Here is a 25,945-nt window from a genome sequence, read left to right on the forward strand (position 1 = left end):
AATCACCCACTCAAGAAGCAGAAATAGTGCATGACTAACTATGTCATGGAACAAATGATTAGCACTAAGTAGTTTGTGCTAGCTGTTTGCAAACAATCCACGTGCTGACAATTATGCCAAAGCAATTTTGTGAATACCTAACTCTGTGCATTTTGCATAACTCAGGATGGGTTCCTGGATCATTAAATCTTTTAACTTCTGCCAAATTCGCCAGTGCCCTTCCTTCAACTTGGCCGTTGTGCTGGGAGCATGGACCACAAGGCCATCCTTAGCAGAGGAGGTGGGAGGAATGGTGCTTCTCCAACACGTTGCAGCTGCAGTGCTATGCAAGTTTATGCACCACCGAGTGCCAGGGAGGGCAGCCGCCCGCAGGCAGATCTGCAGAAACAGCCAGTGTTTGTGGATTTGCTGTTACACAAACCAAGATGCTGATCTGCCCCAGCTGCACCCAGCCCACATGCAGAGATCTCAGTCTGGCTGCCATGCGTCACAGCACTTGCTGGGTTCATTAGTGGGAGATGAGGGCCAGCTTGTCATCCACCTGCTGACGTTACAGTTAGGGAGCTGACCTAATGAGCTCCTGGTGCTGATGCAAGACTTTGTGGTAAGAGTCGGTGCAGAGCTCAGTGCTGACAAGAGTTCATTGATTCCTTTAGTGCAGAGTATTTGAAAGTGTTTTGTTTCATGGATATGTGCAGCCCTCCTGGATCCTAAAGTACAGAGCTCTTAAGAGATAAATACCCAATATACTTGGGAAACTGGTAGTTCAAAGTTAGTGGAGTGGCTGTCAGCTGTCACAAGGCTGTGCAAACCTGACATGACCTCAAGGAGGAGATGCATTATTTTATAAGAGTGGGGATACTGAAGTAATAGAGATTTAAAGGGGTTGCAGCAGAAGGTGAGTCAGTATAGAAAATGAGATTTGTAAAGCCTTTCACCTTGTTCATGTGCTACTAAACATTCTGCCCATCAATAATGCCCAGCCTGTTAAATGAATACTATTACTTTCATTACATTCTCATAAATGAAGCCAACCCCAGTAACCTGCCACAACATTTTCCCTTTCCCCCTTGAGAAAAAAAAAGGAGCAGTGAAAATATGTTCTTCCTTAAGAAGACAGGATGACGACCTTTATTTACAGTGAAGCGAAGTTCATGTATAATTTCATCAGAGTCTTGTCCAGGTACTCCTCACTATTCTTTTTCTTTTTTTCTTTAAGGGTAAAAAGTACAAAGGCTGCTCTAAAAATAATGCTTCTCATTTTATTATGATGGCCCTTGCCACCAGAAGCAAATGTTGGTAGTATGGCAGTAGAGGCTGAACCACCATGACATCCTGTTACATGCCATTAGCATGTGATAGATGGCAGCAGCAGGGCAGACTGACAGAATGGCATCAGACATGGGAATGTATATGAAGCAAAGGTGTGTCACTGAATTCCTCCATTCAGGAAAAAAATGGCACCCAATGACATTCGTCAGCATTTGCTAAATGCTGATGGAGATAACCAAGTGGAGGTGTGAGCATAGAGAGGTGAGGAGTGGTGTATTTCAGCAGTGATGACAGCAACAGTGGGTCACCTCTGCTGGTGCTGACTGTTATGAGTGTGGCATGCTGGCTTTTGTTCATGCTGGTGAAAATGCATAACTAATGGTGATGACTGTGTTGAAAAAGTAGTGTTTTGTAGCTGAGGATCTGCTCTATCAGTGTTCTTTTGCTCTTCGTATCTATTGTAGTTTCCTTTGTAATAAATAGGATGCATTACTTTTGGAGTGACCTACATCTATTGAACTTCTCTATTACCACAGGCTTTGCTCGTATTGTGCTTAATTACTTCTATCCATACACTAGTGAGTTTCTAGTTAACAAAAGAAGATCTAATATTTCTTCAGGACCATACGGCTTTCCAGTTTCTTTCAACTCCGTGCACTGCAGTAGCATTCATTTGGAGACACATGCTGAAAGGAGCTGGAAGCTTCAAGTGCCACTCCCTGAAATTTCCAAGGAGGAAAAGCCTGGCTCAGTTCCTCAAGCTAAGTCAATGATGCCTTCCAGAAAATGATCTGCAGCCTCCTCCAGCCCCTGCTAATGCATTCCAAAGGGAGAGGCTGTGCAGTTGTCTTGTGTCTCATTTCAAGGCCAGCAGACCCAGACCTCCTGAGACCTCCTGCCTTGCTTTGGAGCCACTCTTGCATGGTGAAAACAGACCTCAGCTCCCTATCCTCATGAGCATCCTGGGTTCCATATAAACACTAGTTCAGGCAGCACCATCTTTTCCCGTCCTTTGCTTTCAAGTTTGCAAGGGAAGGATAGTCCTTGAAGAGTGATGCTTCATGGGGATCTTCAGCCTCACCAGCAGCTGCAGGCCTGTCCTCTGCTGCACATGGAGGAGACAAAAAACAATTAAAGGGAGGCCATAAAAGGCGGAAAGCTCTCTCCTTGTGACAGAACCATAGGAGTGCAGTAAAGCTCAGGGGCCAGGGCCACCAGCAATGATTTGTCCTTGTGGTGCTTTCATACTCTTGCAGCAGAAAGAGATCTGCAAGGTAAAGCTGATGAGCTGCTTCTGATGGTGAAGTGCTGGAGCCAACTGCACTCGCCATGGGCATGAACCATTAAAAGAGGTGTTGTTAATGTGGCTGGTGCCTGCATCTTGTGATCAGTGCCAGCTGTTGGCGAGTGGTGGTGGCAGACATGGCAAGCCTTCACCAGGTGGTCACACCAACTGTGGTGTGCTGTGTTTCCCAGCATGTATGGTCACATATTTATCTTCAGTCTGTGCTCATTGTCACATATCACATGTGTAAGAGTGGCTTAAGGGCTAAAAAGCATCAATTGCCATCGTTGCACTGAATTTGGATTCAGTGCGATGGAAGGAAGGATTTGAGTCATTCATATCTCTGTGCTGTCACATTATCGTTGGCCTGAGTGTCCATGTTAGGTGCTAGTAGCTGTAACCTATACAAATATTTGTGTACAGTAGAGAGATAATACTACTGTATATGTACTGTCAAGTATTCAGATTAGAACGGAAGAGTAGAGCACAAGGAGCTGTAAATATCCACCTGATCAGACATTATGAACCATGGTCATGGTATTAACTTCTGATGAATTCTCCAAGCTCCACCACAGTGCCACAGTAACTGCTCTGTGAGCTACCTTTGCAGTAAGGTCTGCCTTTATCGCATTATGATTATTGGTAAGTTGTTTATGCACTTAGAATTAATGAAGAAGTCTAAGTATTCAAGTGCAGGCATCAAGTCCTGACGAGGCAAGCATCACCGAGTCAGTAAGAGGAGTCCAGAAGGACAGATGAGTGTGCTGTCAGTAGAGCAGTGGTGCTTATGTCCAAAGAGCTTAAGAATTATTCATAAAATAAATGTATGTGTTTCTTCACACATTCATTTATCTCTTGAGGCAGCAGTGTCTAGCGTGGGTAGAACAGGAATTTTGAGCATTAGATTCCGCTTCTGGCAAGATCTTGCCATATCCTCTAAGATATGTGACTTAACCTCCTTTTTTTTTTCCCCTTTGTCCCTTCAGATCCCTTTCTGTGCAAAGAGATGTGAAATATTTATCGTGCTGTAAGCTGCAGGACTTCTAGGGCAGAAAGCCACTCCACAAGGGAGAAACCCAGACGTGCTGTGGTGTCCGTACCCTGTAGTGCTCACTCCGCACTGTACTTCAGCAGGGCCATCCTTGTCTTGCAGAGAGGAGCTTACATGCAAAAGGAACACAAGGCAGGGCAGGGATTTCAAGTGGGATTGCTCAGTTTCTATATTTGATGCACAGCCAGGGTATCTTCCTCCTCCTCTTTTAACTCGTCTTTCCCTCTGCCTTGGTAACAGCACTGTGCTGTCAGTTGCACACTTCTGTGGGAGGCTGCTGTGCTCTTGGTTGGAAGCTTAAACGCTTCTGCTTTTGGTGGAGAGGGAGCTCTGGATTGCAGAATCACACCTTGTTTGTCTTCTGCAAGACCAGAAGGGAAATTTGCGAAGAGCATGACAAAGCTGCTAAACTGTACATTTGCCTTGCCTGTTTTTTTAATGTTGGTGTTGGTTTTTTTGTTTGTTTGTTTGTTTGTATTTGCTTGTTTGTTTATGACAGAGAATTAAGAGGGAAAAATGAAAAGTAAGTTTAAGTTAACTGAGCTTTGCTGCATTTTCAGAAGTCATGCTTCCACCTCCTATTGAAGGAATGTAAACCTGCAGCACAGAAGCCAGCAAACACAGAATCGCAGAATGTGTTGGGTTGGAAGGGACCTCAAAGCCCATTCAGCTCCAACCCTCTGCCCTGGGCTGGTTGCCAAAATCTACCAGCTCAGGCTGCCCAGGGCCCCATCCAACCTGGCCATGAGTGCCTCCAGGGATGGGGCACCCACAGCAATCTGGGCAGCTGTGCCAGGGCCTCACCACCGTCTGAGTAAAGAATTTCCTCCTAACAGCTAACCTAAATTTCCCCTCTTTTAGTTTAAAGTTATCTTCCTTGTCCTGTCATTATCAAACCATGTAAGAAATCGGACTCCCTCCTGTTTATAAGCTCCCCTCAAGTCCTGCAAGACTGCAGTGTGGTCTCCCTGCAGCCTTCTCATCTCCAAACTGAGCAAGCCCACCTCCGTCAGCCTGTATTCACAGGAAAAGTGCTCCAGCCCCTCTTCGTGGCCCTTCCCTGGACCCACTCCAAGAGCTCCACATCTTCCTTGTGCTGGGGACACCAGAGTTCGGATGGCAGAGCCCTGCCATGCACTCAGGGGTACCTGCAGGGATACAGCCTGGCCAGACACCTGGCAGGTGCCTTCAGGCAAGCAGTGAGTGCCTCCTAACTGGCATCCAGAGCCTGCTGTGCTTCCCCACTGATTGTGACCCCTGCCATTGCCCAGTCCCTGTGCTCAGTGCAGGGGGAAAAAGAAATCTGGCAGAGGGGAGGGCTAGAGTGCTCCCATGGAAGTCTCTGCATCCAGCGAAAAAAATAAATCTGCAGGATTTGTTTTTTAGAAGAGTTGCTTGATATCGTTTTTTTCCTTCTCGCCCCCTTCCCCTAAGAGCTAATTATAAGTCTTTCTAATTTCCCAGCTTTCTAATTAAATCCTTGGTGTATTAAATAAGAAACCTCAAGCAGAGATTTTTAAATGCTATTCCTGATTTTAAGCCAAGCAAGTGCACACAGAATTCACCTCAGAGCCGTGATTTACATGTCTAGCCTCATAAAGATGAACTACTAACTTAATTCACCCTGGCCTTTTTTAATGGAGTTAAAGAGATCGGTCTTTGCAAGCTTAATTCTCAGCTTTCCTTCATACAAAAAAATCAATATAGAGTAAAATGCACCTGCAGGTGAAATTAATCCTGTGCAACATGCCCAGAACAAGGCCCAGCACAGAGGATCGATCGTGAGCTGGTGCATAAAATCATAGAATCGTTAAGGTTGGAAAAGACCCCTGAGATCATCAGATCTAACCACCAACCCATTCCCTCCCTGCCCCCTACCCATGTCCCTCAGTGCTACTTCTATACCTTTCTTCAGGAACCAGATCAGGGTTCATTTCTCCCACTGTACTTTGCCATGAATCTTTCAGTGTCTGCTCTGTGCATGGCACCATGGGGCAAGTATAGATACGGGTGCTAGCCTATGGTTGGTCATTGAGCTGGAGGAGCAGCGTCCAGCACCCTGGTTTCCTCCAAGGCATGGCCTCAGGAAGAACAGGAAAGGCTTTCTGGTTGGATTGACACCTCTTGCCATATTTGTTTCCAAGAACAAATAGCTTAACTTCACTCTGCTAGGCTGCAAACACCAAGTGGGGCTGCAGAGCCAGTTGGCAGGCTTCTTGTCATCTGAAAAATAACACAGGATGCACTGGGCGCGTTGGAGGTGTTTGTAAGCTGGGCTGGAACTGGACCAGTGGGTGGAAAAGGTGCTCCAGTTTTTGTTCTTGCTGCCAGTGTTAATGGTGAATAAAATCTAATTGGATAAAGTGCTGCGTGGGTACACAGGGTACTTACCAGCAAGGACAGTAGCAGCTTTTGTAGAATGAGATCAAACTTATTCTGCCTTCATAGCCAGAACCAGCCTGCTCAGTACACACTGCCCTCATAGTCTGTGTTTCCTCCTGGAATTCGTTTCTTGTGTGAGAATTTTGCTTATGCCTAAAAAGCCAGGAAATACTGAAAAGCAAGCACACAGCTTCTTCTGCTTGTGGAAAAGTAGCATTTCCTTGTGATACACTGCAAAGAGCCCATCTCGCTGCTGGGAAGGTGGAATCTGCTGTAACCAGGCAAGGGTGGGAATGCCATTGCAAGAATCCTTCCCACAGGGGAGCCTGGCAGAGCTGACATGCCAAGGAGCACAGTGGGGAACAGCGCTTGGCAACATGCATCCTAATTGCAGCCTTGGTTGCCAAATTCTTTGTCAACTTTCACGTTGTGTTAATGGTAGTCCTCAAGAGCGAGGCGTTAGAGCAAACGCTGTGTGCAATTAGCGTGAGCTATGGACATACGCAAAGCCAAGAATTTACTGTTAGTCTAATTAAAGTCCTAGCAGTCTAATCAGAGTAGTGTTATTGGTCCCGTTGCAACAATACTTGCAGACAAATTATCCAAATAGAACAGCTCGTTCTCAGCAATGACACAGCTCAAGTTGTTGTATGTGCACTTCTGCTATCTCTTTTCACACCTTTCTCAGCCTTTTTCGTGTTTCCATTCATCTCTGGGTCCTGAGGTCAGCATCACAAATCTCCTTTAGGGAGCAGAGCAATTGCATTTGCCGTTTCAAGGGGTTGATAAACAGAAGCAAATGGGTGTCTGCTGGTCTCTAGAGGTCGGAGTATTATGGGACCAGTACACAGGAGGCAGATCTGTAACTTCACAGCCTCAAAGTCCGTGCACTGTCCTCTCCCTGGTGTTAAGACAGATTTGGTTCTGCTGATGGCATCACTGCTGGACACCCAGCTACTCTGGCTGCACCAGAAGATGCCATGTTGCTTGAATAACTTTTACTAAGCATCATTTTCAAACTTCCACACTTGTAGTGCTGTGCAGACAGACTCCTGAAAGATATGGCTCTGTGGGACTGCCCCTGTGAGTTGCATCCTTTGCGAGAGTGAAAAATCTGTAGCTGGGTGTCTGCAGCAGGAATGCCTGCTGAGAAGTGCTGTGCACAGAAACAGCAGTCTCGATGAGGTCAGCTGTAGGAAAATGTGTTACTGGGAAATCACACTGCAAACAAAGCCCGGGGTAGAGCTGGTAAAGATCACCATACGCTTGATGGTGTGTGCTCACCTACATGTCACAGCTGCATTCTGTAACAGTGCTGAACTTACAGAAAACAGTGCTGTGCTGTAAGGAGTTGTCTGTTGTGGCTAATACTTGCATTTAATACTCCCTGGCATCTTTTGTCCAAATGTTTACAAGGGCTTTGCAGATGCTGATTATGAATCACATCTTCTTTGCAGAGAAAGGAGGATTCCTTACGTAGCTGTTGAGGCAAGGAAGGAACAAGTAGTCATTTACCAAATGCCATGAATTAATGGCCAGGTTAAGAGCAGACAGTAATAATTTGGATTCTTTTCAAGGAGTGTAGGCTTTAAAAGCAAGCAAATACCTTATCTCCCACATTTCCACCTCCCACTTAACATTAGTAGAGCACTTGGGAGCCAGAGTCACAGACAAGGAGCCAGCTACCTTTCTCCCGTATGGAGCACACCACAGACTAGAGGTGATCCTCCAGAGCACTGCATTGGCATTTTAATGATGGGGGGAAATCCTCTAATGGAGAATTAGTGCAACTCCCTCTGATGTATTTGTGTCATCAATCATCTGTCTTCTAACAGTAATGACATGTCTTAGGGAAGGAAAAACTACTTTGGCTCTTGGCATTTGTATGAAATATTCTCTGTTGAACTTTAAATGTTGGTTTTTCCCCCCCTGGAGCAAAGAACACCTTGAAGTTTTTGAAGTAGTATTACTTAACAATAATTTATAAACGGCCATGAAGATAAATAATGGGTCTTTCTTTCCAAGAACAGCTGAATGTTCTTATTTTATACTGCCTGTTTGACCTTGTAGAGAGCTGTACTTATTCAGATTAGTTTGAAGTTTTTGTATGTAGTCATTAGAGATGTTAAGCAACCCAAATTCATGACTGTCTGGTCGAACAAGAGAAATCATTCTGAGGACAAACTAAGACAATCCTTAAATTAATCCTTCATTATTATTATTGTTGTTGTTGCTGTTTCTTTTTAAATCAACAGTTAGTGCCTTGTTAGGATTTGCTGATAAGCATTGCCTGGACAGTTGCCAGGCTTCTTTTGCTGTAAGAATAAGAATGGCTTTAGTTAGTTTGAAGTGAGTTTCCTCTCTTGGAAGCTTTGAGTCCTTCTGCAAAAAAAAAATTAGCCATTCTTTGGGAATCTGCCCTGTTTCAAATTATACTCTTGTTCAAACAGGTGCATACGTGGACAGAGAAGATGTGAAAGATGATAAAAAAGAATTAGTAAAGTCATCCTCCTCTTCTTGGGCCAATGCAGGATAATCTGTTTGTTTTACATAGATGAATAGTTGTAATCATCTGGGGCTGGGATTTTCTTAGCCATAGAAACAAAAGATGGGATTATTTTTCTGTTGAAGTAGCAGAAGAAATTAGTATTTTTAATTGGTGCTGTTTAAGTAGATGTTTAAGAGTTCTGGATGAAGGCCTGAAGTCTGAATGTAACACTTAGTAATGTCCCTGAGAAGCCTTAGGGGTTTAGCTGGGGCTGGATAAAGGCCAGAAGCAGCATTATACCAAGGGTCCAGCATTTGATACCAAAGGCATGCTGGGCTCTTTGGACTAAAGAGTGAGGTGCAGAAATGAAATTTCCTTGGTTGAAGGTATGGAGAACTCTAAGACCATCAGTGACCCTGGTGAAGGGAGAGGTACACACACCGTCCTAACTCCTCACCTATCTCCTGAATGCACCAGCAGCCATTCTCCAGCTGGTAGGGCAAACAGTGGGACCTCTCCATCCTGAGCCCTTCCTGCACTCTGACAGCTGCCAACACAAAATCCTCTTTGAAGCATTGCAGTTTCAGCAGCAAGGCTGCTATCAAATAAATAAAGATAGCGTCTTTCTTTTTGGCATGAAAAGAAGAAGGAATAGGTAGGCACTCAGTCTGTAGGGAGCTGGGTTTTAAGCCTCAACTTGGTCATTTCAACCATGGAAAAAAGAGCTTAGTTTTTGGCGCTCCAGCATCAGCTTGCTCACAGCTGCCATTTAGCTCTGCTTGTAAAGCTGTGAGTCCCCACAGCTGCAATGAAAGCCAGAAGGCTTTTCTTTTTTTTTTTTTTCTGTTCAGCAGAGGTTTCTCTGATGTAATTATATAACTTGTTTTCTCTTTTGTTTCTTATCATAAATATACATTCGAATACTGCCTTTGCCTGTGAGAATCAGTGGGGAATATTTTCAGTATACTATTTACTTTTACAGTTAGAAAAAATTATTCGCATACGTTCTTTTTTAACTCTGCTAATGAATCTATCATAATGTCAAATAAAATGTCACTGTGGCCATGTGTAATTAGCATTACAAATTTGGCTGAAGAGTTAAATGGTCAGATACTGCAGGGTGCGAGTCACTTTAGCTCCAGGCATTGATTACGTTCACAAGATTTTCCTTTGCTAAGAGTGGATCTACAGATGACTGAAACAGAGCCTAGAAAAGAGTTCATTGATGAAATGCAAATCATGTATGGGGTGTTAAGTGAACATGCTATCTCAAATATCTCAGGCAATGGAAGTACAAATTGCTCTGGTTGCAGTACAGAAAGCAAATCAGTAGTTACTGTCTTGTTTTTGTGTAGAGAACTGAAACACATCAGACCATGTAGAGTTTAGTGTGTCATGATTGGGCTTCAGACCACTGGAAGTCAGTGGAAAGACTGCTGGTATCTGATCCAAAGGTGATTAATCAGAAAATAAGGATTCTAGGCTTGTTAGTTACTCAGGAAAAGTTGAACTCAAGACATCATAGCTGGTTTATAAAACATGAGCTAATTACGTGTAGTAAGTCATTAAGTAAGTCTGCATAAACATTGAAAATGCTTTTGCTACTGGAGACTATGTAAATACAAACACATCATTAAAAATAAATTCCAGTTAACATTATTCAAATGAGTTTTAATTTTCTGTGTAATGTAGAGAAATACTGATGCAAGTCATTTCACCTTTAATGACAGCTTAAAGTAAAATTGAAACAAAGCAATTGATTTTCCATACAAGAATTAATTGACAGTTTAACTGAAGCAGTCAAAATTTACTAATTTCTGAAGCCAAGTAATAAAGGTGCCTGCCTAAGAATTTTGATAAGGATGGATGGGCACAGTTCAATACACTAATGTTATCTCATAAATCTGCTGTTTCCTGATAAATAAAAAGTTATACGCATCTAAACTATTATTTGTCATCGGCCTTTGCTCTGAAATTATGCAGCCTCAGTGATTGCTATTGAATCACTGAATAGGCCATTTTTGCAAGTTCCACATTAAAAAGCAGTAATGTTTTATTTTATAGAAAAATGAATCATCAAAAACACATAAAACCTCATCAAAGACTGTATTCTGATATGTGACTTTATCCATGTAATTTTTTCAGCCCACCCTAGGTTCAACTGCATCCTACACAATGACAAATCAACCTTTTGAAATAAAATTAAAAAGGTATTAAATCCACATATCTGAAAACATCATTGAAATTATTGAAAGGTTCTTCTTTTGCATAATACAAAAACAGTAAGATCTACCAGCATTTCTGTAGATGAACCCTGTAATTGGTTGTGTTGTGAACCAGCCTGGCCCGTCAGGTATCCCTACCCTTAATCCCAAGCGCAAAGCAGACATGAACTGATGGTAAAACAAAGTTGGCTGGTGATTCCTAAAGTCGGCGGGATTGTTTGCACGAGGACTGGCTGAAAGTTAAGCAAAACACAGAGGCCTTATAGCTGATTTTTCTGTGTATCATTGTACCAGACAGTCTGAAGACGAGTTTGTTGTCAGTTCGTGTCAAATTCCCGTTTGGTCCTGGAACACTTCATGCTGCATTTCAGGCTTCAAGTTCACCTTATCTTCCACCTGAGACTTCCCACAAGTGCAGTGGAGCTTTTCTTCATCTGCACTTCTTAGGAAAATATATCCAGTTTTCTAGCCCCAGAGGGGAGTTTCTCTGTATGTGCTCAGTAATGTTTCCTGTGGGTACAGTGTAATCCCTAGAGCCCCTAACATGTAAATTTTACCTGTTGTGTATCTTTTTTTTTTTTTGCTTCCAAAGTGTTTTGACACTTGTACTGGAAGGATTGTGCTGGGAAGAAATCTTAAGTAATATGAAACAGCACATTAACACTGCGTTTAGCATGGGGGCATACAGGTCTAGAGATATCCGAACCTGCCGGTTAAGATGGAGCATCAATTCTCATGCACTTAGCCATACTGCCTGCTGGGAATAATCCCCAAAATGTATTGGAACCCACACTGCCACTGCAAGGCATCAGGGAGAGTAATTGCCATGGGCTGAAAACCCAGAATGGGGACAAATTAGGCAGTGCAAATGCTCATGTTTGTTTCCTGGATTCTTTTTTTCAGGACTGTGGATACAAATATTCTTGCCAACTTCTATCAGTCATCAATACAGGGTTGCTTTTCTGTATCCAATAGATTTTTTCTTTTATATCTGCACATACACTGTGAGAGCTGTAAAGCTATGATTGAGATGCTATGCTTCTGAATGCACCTGAGAATTTTGATCTTCCTTGAACTGTATGTACAGGTTGTATGCTATCTTTCGTATGTGCAAAATGTTCTTATATTGAATAACTTACTTTTAAACTAAAAAATAACTAGTCATCAGCCTTGCAAGATTGTTTGGAGGCAGATCGTTTTGTAAAAGGTGATGGGGTTTTTACTTGATCTAGGGTGGAGGACAGAAGGAAAACTTTCTATTCCCTTCTGTTTCAACTGAGAGACAAACTGGAGTTAATTTATTGTATGAGCTCATAATTTCAGCCAGAAAAGTTTGTCTTAATTGAGTTTTCAGACACTAATTTATTCAAATCAGCTTCCTAAATCCAGGTATTATGTGCAAAGCTTTTCTCTGTGCTAATCATGTACTTTAATTAATAGGCAGTGTTTAGCATAGAATTCACAGAGTCTGCACTGCTTAGCTTCTTGTGCATTCAGTAACTTGTCCTTTATCAAAGAGTCAATCCTCTTGCGTTTTATTGGCAGTACATGATGTGCATTGATTGTGGACATTGATCTATTCAGTTAGCTTATTTATGTGTGTGAAAACGAGCCACTGGTACCAAAACCAAGAGGTAACAAAAGAGCTGAGAGCTTCTTCAATTAAAGTATTCTCTTAATCAAGCTTTGAATTCAAATGATCTGCTCAGGAAAACACACGATGAGTTCATGTAGCTACAGATTAACACAGTGCAAGATTGCTGCTTTTAAATGGTGTTTAGCTCTTCCGTTTGTTCATTTGGGTTTTTTTCAGTTTGTTTTTTATTTTCCACATTCTACCTCTCACATCTAAAGAGGAGAGCCAGGGTTTCATTTTAGTATGTTTCTGATTATTTCAGATTTAGAACGACATTTCTGAGATACATCCAAGGTGGAGCCTGTGATGAGCTCTAAATACTGCTAAAATCAGAGGACAGAATTTTATATTGGCTTTAAAAAGAGTAAAGGTCTGATCCCTCTCACATGTAGTACGCTAGCTACCTAAAATGTAAGAGCATGAGAAACACACCTGAAGGGTTTAGTGACTTAGGAATGGATCAAAAAATTACGAATTTCAGGAACCTGTGTAGGATAATATATAATTTGAGGGGGCATGAATACCAGCAAATGTTGACATGAAGTCACAACAAAGATCTTACAAGCCAAATCAAATCCTGAAACTGACTTCATAACTGACTTCATAGTAAAGCTATAACAGAGGACTGTCAACTTCTGAGCTGAAACCAAGCAGATGAATTAACCTCACATCCTCCCTCCTTTCCTGGAAAATATACAGCAAAAGGCAGTGGTGTTGGGAAATGTAACTGGTTACGTTCTGTTCTACTGTCAGGGACGTAAAAATGTAAGTATGGAATGACTATTTATCAAGTATTTTCCAGCTCAGATATCACAATCACAGAGTGTGCACATCTTAGCCTTTGCACATTGAGTTACTTGCCCTTTACCAAGGAATCAATCTTCTCACGTTTTATTAGAAGTACATGATGTGCATTGGTTGACAGTGATGATGTGTTCATTAGTTTGCTCATGTGTCTGCATAGGAAAAGTCCACAACAGCTACTCAAAAGAAACAAAAAAAAGCAACCACACACAGAAAAGCACTTGTCAGTGTTCACTGAATGTAAGCATTACTGCTGTGATTGAATGCAAATAACAGTCTTACTTTCTCATGTGATCTGTTAGAAGAAAATGGAAATCCATGATTGAGAATGCCAAGAAATCCAAAAGTACAAATGGATTTTAAGAAATACGAATTGTTGGAAACAGGCTCTTTGATGATTATTGAAGTTGACTCACATTCTAGCCCAGGAAGCCCTTGGTTCACTGTCTGTATAAGTTGGGTAGGTCTAAGTTTCCCAGTTTCTCACACCATTACCTAGATCAACAAGTGCTTACTTTGAATAACAAGACTGAACATGTAATCCTCACATAGAAAATGCATTAACTTTGGTTCCATCTTATTTCTAATTAAAATATTTTGTATTTTTAACTACAGAATCCCCTCCACCTGCAAATGAGTTTAGAAAACTCATTGAGCTCTGATGCTGATGTCACATTCTCAATCCTTGCAATGAACAACTGGTACAATTTCAGCTTAATGGTGTGCCAGGAGGAGTGGAACATCACAGATTTTCTCTTCCTCACACAACAGAGCTCCAAGTTCCACCTGGGGTCTATTATAAACATCACAGCAAATCTCACTTCAACCAGTGACCTTCTGAACTACCTACAGTTTTACCTGGAAAGCATCAAAGACACAACATCTACCATGGTCATGTTTGGATGTGACATGGAAAAAACAAGGAGAATTTTTGAAATAACTACCCGATTTGGTGTGATGCCTCCAGAACTTCACTGGATTATTGGGGATTCACAGAATGTGGAAGAATTGAGGACAGAAGGTTTGCCACTCGGTCTCATTGCTCATGGCAAGACGACCCAGTCTGTCTTTGAACATTATGTGCAGGATGCGATGGAGCTGGTAGCAAGAGCTGTAGCAGCAGCCACCATGATTCAGCCTGAACTAGCTCTTATTCCAAGTACAATGAATTGCATGGACACAGATGAAAAAAATATAACCTCAGGACAATATTTGTCAAAGTAAGTTTGTTGTTGTTGTTGCTGTTTGTAGCTAGCATTTGTGGTATCGAATAACTTCGTAATTTTCTTTTCCTTCTCAGCCATTCTCAGTAGACTGGCCATAAGATGTTAACCCTTACTGATACGTGCATTTGTTTCAGTATTTCTTCCTGCTTCATAAATTCGGGAGACATAACGAAACCTAAACTTACCCACAGAGGGAGGTGAGGCCTGTTGTGTAAGAAGATCCTGTTCCACAGAAGTAGAAATACTGTAGTGAGTGTGTAGGCTCAGCTGCAGCCTAAGCTCTGAAAGTATCTTGTGATTATGTCTTTGTGGGAGAAGTCAAATTCTCTCAGGTTTTGAGATACTTGAAAATACAAAACACAAAAAGGGTATTTGCGCTAAGAAGGAAATGAGTTTAAAAGCAGGTGTGTTTTCAGGCCCTTGCTAGTATGCTTCCATGGATCAGGATTAAACAACAAAAAAATCCTTGACCACTTCAGACACCACTGTTGCAAGCTGAGAGCTCTAAAAGCTACAAGTGCTAGAAATTAAATCCTCTGCAGTGTGGTGTGAGAAGCTCCTCTTTCAGCTTCTAAAACTATTCCTGTATACCTGTCGTTCCCAAAACCACCTGGAGATTAATGTCTACAAATATTTGGAGCTTTAACGTAAGAGAAAGATGCATGGTTCCTTCTAAAAACAAAAAAAAAGTCCTTGTTATGTGTGTGAAGTCATCAACTGTTTTACATTCAGTGACTGCTGTGTATTTTCACCCCATTACATCTGGTTTGTAGCCTACAGATTTTAAAGGAATTAGAATAATGGGGTTAGGATGAGAGTTCTTGAGCCAAACGTTTGAGTGTTACAAACAGTAATTTGAGGACTAGAGGAAGGGTCAAAGAGAAACAAAAGCAAAAACACTTTTATGTATTCCTACATAATATTTCTTTGTCATTGTTTTCTTCAGAAACCAAGTAGCTCTTACACAGTCAACCTGTTAGGTTGTTTTATTTTTCACATCTATGAAATGTCTTGTTTCTTGGTCCTATGTAAGGCAAAAATGGTTCAGAAGGTAGGGAGACATCTGTCCTTAGAATGAATGACTTGAATAGGCTTGGAAAAAACATGGGGGATGTGATAGAAATGTACAAAATCACTAGTGAAATGGAGGGAGCAGACAGATAAATCATTCATTGTCTTTTTGCCTACAAGAAGCAAGGGAAATGAAGTCAACAACGTTCAGAACAAATCAAAAGCAGCACTTCATACCACTGCACAGTGGTACAATAAACACAGTACATCTGTAAGATTTCTGCTGTAAATTCAACTACTGCTAGCATTTTAAATGAGTTCAAGAGGAGGGCTGAATGAAGGGCCTGCAAGAAAATTCAGAGGGAGCAACATCACACTGATAAATCACAGCAGGTTCTGGAAATGCCTGGAACTCAAAATGGTTGAGAACTGTCAGAGCATTAGGAGATAATATCATACAGTTGGCCTGCTTTTCCCTAGGTACCTGGTGGATTGTATTGAAGAGAAGATGCTAAATAAACCCTTGTCCTGAATCACTGCTGTGCGTAGTGTGTAAAAGTGAGGCAGGCACCTGATGGCCAGTCCTTACATATTTCAGTAAGCAGCACAATTATTAATTCATACTGCCAACAGTTATTTCTGAGTCAGGAAGCACCAGTGGGTGGCTTAACTGTGACCAGAGCAGAGACAAAACTTCTGTCTGGGAAGTAACTGAGTATTTACTGATGTGGGAATTTTTCTGCCTGAGAGCCCATCTGTTTTGATATGCTGCCTCAGAGCTGCAGTGGCTGGGGATGGAGAGGTGCAGAGACATGGCCAGTGCCTCCACAGCTGCAGCATGCAGAGTAACAGCACATCCATGGTTGGCACGCCAGGTCCAGAGCTTTCACTGTGCTTGTGCACTGACTGCAGACATTTAAGTGGCACCTAAGAGCAGCAGAGCTGTGAACAAGGCCACTGCCTGGTCCGTGGCAAAGCAGGCTTTTCTCAGTATGTATGGAAATTGAGGAATTCATGCTTTCTCTTGTGCATCTCCATTCTTAATTCCTCCTACAGTGAGTCTGATTCCCAGATCTATTCCTCTTGTTCCTGGGAGCATCATTGTTGCCAGAATAAGATGCTAAAATTTAAGAGCTTCATCTTTTCTTATAGCCTAAACCAGTCTAACAGCTTTAATTTGCCTCGGGTAATTTCTTCAGCCTGCTATTTGTCTGCCTGTTCTGGCACTTGCTTCTGATAGTTTTTCCAAGAAAGATACAGAACGGCCAAGCCATCAAGATTGAGTGAAAGTGAAATCATTAAATTAAGTCATTCTGCAAAGAGGTCTCTGATAGAGTATAGTAATAACCAGTTCTTAGAACAAAGCACAATAATAAAAGCAGGAAGAAAGCTAAGACAAACAAGTGGCATGCTTGAGACTTCTTGGTCAAACTGAGTAATACTAGTAAAACATTGGGACAGCTGCCATAGTCTGTCAGTGCCATCATCAGCTCACAGTCATTGATACATCAAGGAAATTAATTCACTGAGGATCTGACCCTTTGCCTTCTGAAATCTATACACACCCTTCTGCATGAACCTGTCCGTAGACCTACTGAAAAGGACCAGCTCAGTATATCAATACATATATTTATAAAGATATATCAGGTAAATGTCAGATATTTCCATTGTGTCTGTGTGGTAATTAACACATGTAAGTGTGAAAGATTTCATACTAGAGGCTGCTGGTCTAAATAACGTAGTCAGATCCTCTAATCTATTTTTTAAAGTGACTGAGCTGTAGACCTTGTCGTGAGTTTCACTTCTGCTGCACACAGCATAAGCAGAAGATTAGCAGGCAGAGCCACTCACAACTTCTACAAAGTGCTGTTAAAATGTATCTCCCAGATGATTCCCCTCATTTATTTTGATTAATGTCCTGTCACTACCAAAAATATGGAACATGCAGATGAGCTGCAAAAGTAAGCTACTACCTCGAGAAGGTAGCAAAGTAATATGTTTAAATGCTACTAAATCTCCCAGGTAAATGCTTCTAACACAATTCAACTGCAGGACAGGTACAGAGTGCTTGGTTCACTCTCGTGGGCATGCTTATTTCTGCACTGAAAGTCAGAGAACACAGTGCATAAATCTCACTGTTCTCGTTCTACCTGTAGAAAATAAATCTAATGCATTATTCCATAGCTTCATCTCCCAAAACTTCAGGTTTGCAGCTTTCTAATATTCAGGTTGTGCTGCAATAGAAATTTGGGGCCACATCCATCAGAACTTTGTTAATTTATTCCTCCTAGGAATTTGTGTCTCTCAATTTCAGCATTTTGAGTTGTTAACACTGTTTTCCACACCACTTCTTTCGTAACGTTGTACACAGACACATCTGCATCTTCAGCTATTGTCACAGTGATGGCTTCAGCATATAAGCCTTGTAAGGAAGAAGTTGCACTTCTTTTTTTTACGAAGACTGAGGAGGAGAGAGAGAGAAAACAGATGAGTTCGTAGTTATGTGAACCTCCCTGTAGTGCTTAGGATTGCCTTCCTCTGTAGCTGTTGTCCTGATTGTGTTTACATATGCAAACATGCACAGACACTGTCAAACAGAAAAGCAGCCTGGGAAGAAAGCACTGTCAAACAATGGCTGGCACCGTTGGTGATTGAAGCTACAGTAACATTTAGCTAACAACAGAGTTAAGTGGAAAAGGATTTTTAAAATGTGATCCACAGTCCTGTGTGCAAACGTTTGTGTGTATTTCTGGGCATCGTTCTTAGGTAACTCATGTACAGATCTCTTGTTTTTCACAGCATTGGCTGTATCACCTCGTGTAGTAGGTGTAGTAGTAGGTAGTTATTTCCAACCGGAAGGATCCTGCGGTTCTAAGGTCTTCCTCCAAAACTGAAGACACAATAAACTGTTTAAAAGTAGTTCTGAAGCCGCCACAGGAAAGGCTCTCTCACATACAGCTGCAATCAAAATGTATTGTTAATTTTTTAATATTTGTTCTTTGCTGAGGGCGAATATTAGTATGATCTGGACACATGCAGAGCTTTTACTGCTGAGGATACATAAAAATTTAACAGATTTCATCAGCAGCGTGCATGCACAGACACATGCTGCAGGTTTCTCCTTGAATCTATTTAAGGTTAGTTTTTTCTTCCCCTCCAGCTATTGATAAACAATTAGCACTACTTAAGGTTTATGTCTTGTCTATTGAGGCTGCGATGACAGCTATACGCTTTACACTTCTTTCAATACTTGTTTTCATCTAATTCTCAGAGCTATTATGACGTGCTTCCTTCTACTATGACAGCTAAATACTCTTGTCATCTGAATGCCTCTTACTGAAAAATATGTGCTTCACTTACCTTACACTGTATTAGCAGCAATATAACTCAGTTGTTCTTAATGGAATCACTCTACCAAGACTTTCACAGTCGTAACAGGGTGCCTGTACAGTCCCTGCAAAATGCACAGCAGCTTTCTCATTAACAGGGAGCAGTTCAGCTGGTCGTGTTCCCACTCACTTCCCTGCTCCCTTATCTGTATCATTTTAGCATATTGAATAATGAGTTACCAGCAGCTGTGTTATACATAGGTGGATGACAACTACCAGCAAATGTTGCCAGCCGAATGCAAAGGAAGTGCTTAACTTCTACTCTGAAGACCTGGGATAGTAAATGTCAAAATTGCACTTTTCAGAACATTGCTTTTGCAGATATATTAATAATATATATTTTTTTTAAGGATTAAAATTTTGTTCTGGGGCAAACTTCTTTCACTGAGTCACTTTCCTCATTCTGAAGTGGGTAACTGTGACTTACTGATGACAAATGGGCATTGAGAATCTAGGTTGGTTCACTTGAGAGTGCTTGAAATCTTGACAACACTTTAGTATCATCTCTTACATAAGCTACATCTCACCTAGATCTTAAGATTTTTCTTGGATGGACATTTCACATTTCCAGTCTTCCGTTTTCATTCAGATTTTTATCTAGGAAACTGGCTACTGATCTCTAAATTCAGCTGAGAACTAATCTATGTTTTTGTACTTAACGAAGCAAAGGACAAAGTCAACTGAAAAAGATTGATATTCACTCACTCATTTTTTATATTAAGTAAGTAAATAAAATATCATTCCTGCATAGTTTTCACTTACGTTACATGAAATATGCAGGGGAGAGAGCATTCCCAGGTATTTTAATCTTAAGTGGCTTATTCATCATGCTATAGGAAAGCTATGAATATCTAGTTTATAGCCAGATTTCCTAACCTAATCCCTTAAGCATAAACTCATGGTGTCTCTGTAAGATTATGCGTATAGCTTGAGACGTCTGCTTCTGATTACTCTGCTTTCTCCCTCCAACAGGTTTTTAGCCAACACAAGTTTTGACGGTCTCAGTGGCCACATTAAGGTGAAAGGCTCCTCTGTTGTCAGCTCAGAAAACAACTTCTTCATCTGGAACCTGCAGCATGACCCCATTGGGAACCCAATGTGGACTCGTCTGGGGAGCTGGCAAGAAGGAAAGATTGTCATGGACTATGGGATATGGCCAGAACAGGCCCAGAGACATAAAAATCACATGCAACACCCCACTCGGCTGCACCTCAGAGTGGTAACTCTCATCGAGCACCCATTTGTCTTTACAAGAGATGTAGATGATGAAGGTCTTTGCCCAGCAGGGCAGCTGTGCCTGGATCCTTTGACCAACGATTCAGCTGTGCTGGATAACCTGTTTGAAACCCTTCAAGGAGGAAATGACACCGTTCCCATTGAGCTGAAGAAGTGCTGCTATGGCTACTGCATTGACCTGCTGGAGAAGTTGGCCGAGGATATGAACTTTGATTTTGACTTGTACATCGTTGGTGATGGAAAATACGGAGCCTGGAAGAATGGTCATTGGACTGGGCTGGTGGGAGATCTTCTTTCTGGTACAGCTCACATGGCAGTGACATCATTTAGCATTAACACTGCCCGCAGCCAAGTGATTGATTTCACTAGCCCTTTCTTTTCCACTAGTTTGGGGATATTGGTGAGGACCAGGGACACAGCAGCTCCGATTGGAGCCTTCATGTGGCCACTTCACTGGACTATGTGGCTGGGGATATTTGTTGCGCTCCACATCACTGCTGTTTTCCTCACCTTATACGAGTGGAAAAGTCCTTTTGGGATGACCCCCAAGGGAAGGAACAGAAACAAAGTCTTCTCTTTCTCCTCTGCCCTGAATGTGTGCTATGCGATCTTGTTTGGAAGAACAGCTGCCATCAAACCGCCCAAGTGCTGGACTGGAAGGTTTTTAATGAATCTGTGGGCTATTTTCTGTCTGTTTTGTTTGTCCACGTACACAGCCAACCTAGCTGCTGTCATGGTTGGAGAGAAGATCTATGAAGAGCTTTCTGGAATACATGACCCAAAGGTAAAGCATGTCTGTTGTTATTAGCTTGGCTTTTTCTTTTTTTCCAGTCGAGATTCAGTGCTGCATAATTTATGGTTTCTTAATAAAATTAGAGAGTGACCTGTCTGCAAAACAGCAGTTACACTACAATTAATTATTGTCTGAGAGCAATTCAGGAGGAAAGTCCAGTGAGAGAAGGTATCTCAATATCCATTAAAGGGCAGGGAGTGATTTCAGAGGTCTGAGAGGTTGATCAAGGATTTTTGATTTGCTCACAGCAGAGACTTTAAGTGGCTTCTGTATGCAGGTTTAAGAGTAGATTTCAGTTCTGAAGTCTCTCTGGCTGCACCTGTTTGGATCAGTTAGCTGATTTAGATCATCCTGAGATTTACTCAGGCAAAATAACCACACAGGACACAAAACCTGACATTCTAGGTAAGAGTTTTGCTATTATTTCAGAGGCTTTGATAGTGTTACTGTCAACGTTCTCCGTGAATGTTAAAGCAAGTGTAAAAGAACTGAAATACTATGAAAAAAACTACTTTTTGCATCAAAATTACAAGAGTTTACTTTATGAGTAGTCAGTTGATTAGCAGTGTCGCTTCTGCTGGGGAACTGTTTGCAGCAGGAACTGGCTCGTGCAGTAGACAGCTTGTCTGCAAGTAGCTCAGATGGCCTGGTACTTACTGGGAAGGCAGGGAAAAACGCAGGAGAATGACTGATCAAACCCACTCTCTCCATCACTCCTAAGGGGAATGAAGGGAAGTTGTGCTGAAATTTAAGCTTCAGCCAAATTCCACAGTCCAGTCATTTTAGAAGACTATTCTGATTTTATTTGCCACTAATTTGTGGTCACAAATAAAAGCGAGCAGAAGGGTTTATGGAGAGAATACATGGCTGCAGGTGACACAAAAGCATATTCTCTTCAAGTGACAGTCCCTCTAGGGAACAGGAAGCCAACAGAGAATTTCCTTTGTTTCTTTGATGTTTTCTCCAGCAGAAGTGTGATTCATGGTATCGTCCACAATTTTATACTCATAATTTAACTGCTAGTACACAGCTGTGAAACTGTCTCCAATCAGTCTCAGGTGGCTGAACTGATAAAACATTATGCCAGGGGAACAAATCACTTCAAGAACTCAGGAACCAGTCATTTATTTTGCTTTCATAACATTTATTTTTAAAAAGTTATATACATACCTCCAAACAACACAGGCCAAGCTCTGTCTTTTACATTAGTAAAACTTTGCATTCAGACTAATACCAATCCAGAATTAACACTGTGAATATGGCTTCTGAATCACTTCCTCCAACATTTAAGCCAGTAATATGAATTTTTTTAAGAACAGTATTTTCTATGATTGACCTAAGGCACTCTGACTTATGACTTACAGCTAGAGCTTTTACCCCTCATATCATCTATAGCACATCTGGAATTTTATCATGTTAAGCTTCAAGACTGCTGGAATCTTCTTTCTGTTTTATTTAGAGCATAGTTAACGAGTAATTCAGTCATTGTTTTGTAAGCCTGAACGTGGACTTGAAAATGAAGTTAGTCCTCTGTTCTTTGCGTGGGCATTACCTAATCCATTACCTAATCACATCAGATTACATCCTATTTTTCTGCATCACTGTACTATGACCACGCATGCAGTTCCTAAGAGACATATTGGAAAACTTCTGCAAGTTGTAAGAAGATGAAATTATTCTAAAGCTGCACTGTGAAGCTTTGCCATCAGCTTACAAAATTGAGCAGAGTGTTGAAGCATATTGTGAGCTGCAAACACAGGTCTTAGGCCTGAATAGAAACACTGTTGACTCATGGTTTGGGGTTAATCACCTCAGAGATCCCAGTAAATCAGTGGCATTATCAGCCTCTCCTAGGCAGACACTGCTCTGGTTCATGGAACGGAGCTAAGCTTCTGAACTGTTCCCACTTTCCAATGCAGACATAAAACAAATAGATTTTATGAGGGAGGATTACCTGATGTTACATAAACTACAGAACGTTTGTAGATATTTCGTTTTCGTGTTTGCCTCTGAAGTTTCAGCCTGTATGATCAGTTATAACAGAAAAACAAACTGCTTTCAACTCTTCTCACACAAATCCTGAGCTACGCTCTAAGTTCTCTCTAACATATAAAGTTTAGGGTCTGGAACACAACAGTTGTAGAAATACACCCACCAGTTTAGTTAGTTCTTTAAATATTTTTTAGGTGATTTAAATAATTTACCTTTTTTTTTTTTTCAGATCTACTTGCCTCTTTTTTCTTCATCTTTTTTGAAAAAGATGGCAACAGGATGCAAAAATAATCTTTTTAATATTAATGTGCTTTTAAACATTCCACTGCTGTTCTCCGCACAGATACGCTCTTGTACTGTGCTTTTGAAAAGTATTTAAAAAGCAAAACCTGAAATAGATGAGCATCCTGTTTGAGGTGGTGTAAAACGTACAGTTTCTCCAAGCTGGCACCACAAACAATAATCCCACGTGAGACTGCAAGCAGGAGGGAGGGGATGGTAAGATGGGAAAAAGTGAAAGTCTTTTCTGAGGATGAGAAACCTGGTATCTAAAGCCAGTACTGACTCTTTTTTCTGATTAAAGAAGTATCCAAGGTTAGCTATAACCTGAATAAACAGCATCTGCCTTTCTGTAGGAATACGTGTTGCAGTAGTGATGTTTAATTGACCGAGCAGCACCGTGTTTTAGCAGTGGCTCAGTGCAGCTCTGAAAGCAGAGTCTCAGAGGTAGAACCTCCTCATCAGAGATCAAGTGAAAATTAGTTGCAGTACAACCACTGATCACATGGAATACGGAATTAGGGGTCTCCCCAGTGGATGTTCATGTGCTCTGACAAGACAGGAGTGATCAAGTACTGAAAGAGCACTGAGCTGCTTCCAAGAGACACCAGCCAGGCATGGTGCTACCCAGAGCAGCCATGGGAGGCAGGAGAATCTCATTCTGGGAACAGGCCTTGAACCTGAGAGGCTCGGCGTGTGTTTTCTAAGCGAGGCCTGCACAGAATCCTAACAAGTGCAGTAGAAATGTCTGGAGTATCTGTCCAACCGGCTACTCCACTGGCTAGGTTTTCAAACCCGAAAATCCTTCTGATGCTGAAGAGATTAGAAGTGTGTTTCATCTAATGTCTGTTGCGAGGGTTGCTTCCAGTCCTTCACATCTCATTGATACTGGCCTGAAGTATCCAGGCTCAGATCAGCCATAGGTGATGGCCTGGAGGAGCACCGCGTGGTAGCTCCCACCACAGGAGCGGCCAGCACAGCCTGACCACACACCTTACTTCTAGCAGGAGCTGCAAAATACACACAGCCACTGAGCTGCAGAAATATATTAAAGCGATTTTCTGTCACCTTAAGATCTTACTCTTCTAGGAGAACGGGCAGTTGGGGAGCACAGCTGCCTCACCTCCTCCTGTTTTCTAGTCTTACACATTTTATACCATCATCTATTCTTAGTGCAAACTGGCACACCCATCTTTTGGGAAAGAAACATTCACCTGAATTAATCCAGGCTGCTGTTTGAGCCGTAGAAGATAGCTGCAAGATGAATGCACTCGTAACTCTGATAAAGGTAGCAGCAGTGTCCTAAGCCCTCATCTGAAGCAGCAGGCTGCTCTCCACACCATGGCCACTAAGTTTAAAAACTCACTTGCAGGCAGAAGGTAGAGAGAAACATTTTGTTTCGATCATTTTCGTCTGCTTTCATCCCTTCTACTATCTGAATCCTAGGTGTGTGTGTCAGTTGTTGTCCCAATGTCACACCTTTGGGTGCACAAAAAAATAATGGCATTCCTGTTTTTCAGACTGCTTGGCAGACAGTCTGTTGTGTAGACCTGACTTCCCCGCAAGGTCAGTTATTCATCCTGCAACTGTGCAGACCAGCAGGATCTTGGAGCAGGTCTGATCATTTGTCCTGCCTTCCTGTCACAGCCTGGGAGACATCTGGCACTATTCCTGACATCTCCCCAATCTGCTTGCCACCTTGTTTGTTTTATAGCTCCTTAGTCCCCTGGTGATGACATTATGCTAGAGTCTGAGTTGAAAAAGCCACCACCTGAAGCTTTTATCCCTTGCTGTGGTCAGACCAGCGTATATTTTCACAGTGTCGAGACTGGGTTGCAAAAGGTTACTCATTAAAACTGCTGCTAGAGAGGCACTGAGGTGTGCAGATGGGGATAGATGGGGACAGGACAGCTGGCTGCTGTATCTGTTCCCTGACTGACAGCAGTGACTGCGTTACTGCATTGCAGCAGGCACAGTCCGAGCAGAGAAGGGCCATGGTGATCAGCAAGAGACTTCAGGGAATTTGCTACCAGGCTGCTTCGAAAGCATGTATCCCTATGGCTTTTGTCTGTTCTAGCCAATCTTGTGACAGGTCCAGATATTTTATGTCTTAATTTCCAGTGTGGTTTCTGTAAAACTGTACCATCTGCTTGTGAGTGATCTACATCTCAGTGCCACAGGCAGGAAAAAGAAGAGATTATCTGTAAGTACATAAGCACTCCCATTGCCTTTCTTTGCTCTGCAAACCAGCAGTCTAAGGCCTGGATCCAGGAAAATTTCTCTCTGTCACATCCAAAAGCAAGGCTCTGAATTGTAGACTATTCCCCAGGGAGCAGAGCTTGTCAGTGACAAGTTCATTGAAGCAGGGACTTTGCTTTCAGGCTTCTACTGTAAGTCACGTGTTGGAAATGTACTGTAAAAGTCAGGAGTGTATTGAGAAGCCCAGATTATCTAAGGGAAAACAATTGTGGAAGCCCAAAGGGCAGGAGACACATTCCAAACGTGTCAACAGGAAAGCATCCATCAGTAGAAGCTGAAGAGCAGGGAAGATTTTCCAGGAAGTGGTCCCACACCTGACTTTTCTTTCTACAAGTGGAAGTGTCATGCTTTCAAGCAGTATCATGAGCTTTTCAGGTATTAGCCTGCCATTGTCAGAGCTGTTACAGGTGTCAGCTTTTCTTTGCCAGATTCACGATATGTTTTTCTGTCTGTGTCTGCTGCTTTAGTGTGGTAGTACTGTGCTTTAGTACGTCAATCTCTCTGGATCATTTTGCCTTCAGAGTGCTCAGTGGCAATGGCAAAGTTATTTTCCACATTGTGTCTTGACAAAATATACCCATACTTTTTGAGATTCTGTTAAGTGCTGCACCTGTGAG

The 25,945-nt window shown here is 42.0% G+C and overlaps 1 protein-coding gene across 1 annotated transcript in view; it reads left to right on the top strand.

Annotated features, from left to right (window-relative positions):
* Positions 1 to 25,945, top strand: part of GRIN3A (glutamate ionotropic receptor NMDA type subunit 3A) — a 64,402-nt gene that overhangs the window by 14,009 nt on the left and 24,448 nt on the right. Inside the window, exons 2-3 of the mRNA XM_065745192.1 lie at positions 13,759 to 14,363; positions 19,742 to 20,789. Of these exons, the coding sequence (XP_065601264.1) occupies positions 13,759 to 14,363; positions 19,742 to 20,789 (1,653 nt within the window). The remainder of the gene's footprint in view (positions 1 to 13,758; positions 14,364 to 19,741; positions 20,790 to 25,945) is intronic.

The sequence above is a fragment of the Cyrtonyx montezumae genome, unplaced genomic scaffold, assembly GCF_038088225.1.
Source record: "Cyrtonyx montezumae isolate F1298 unplaced genomic scaffold, pur_monq_1.0 scaffold_34, whole genome shotgun sequence".
Lineage (NCBI taxonomy): Eukaryota > Metazoa > Chordata > Aves > Galliformes > Odontophoridae > Cyrtonyx > Cyrtonyx montezumae.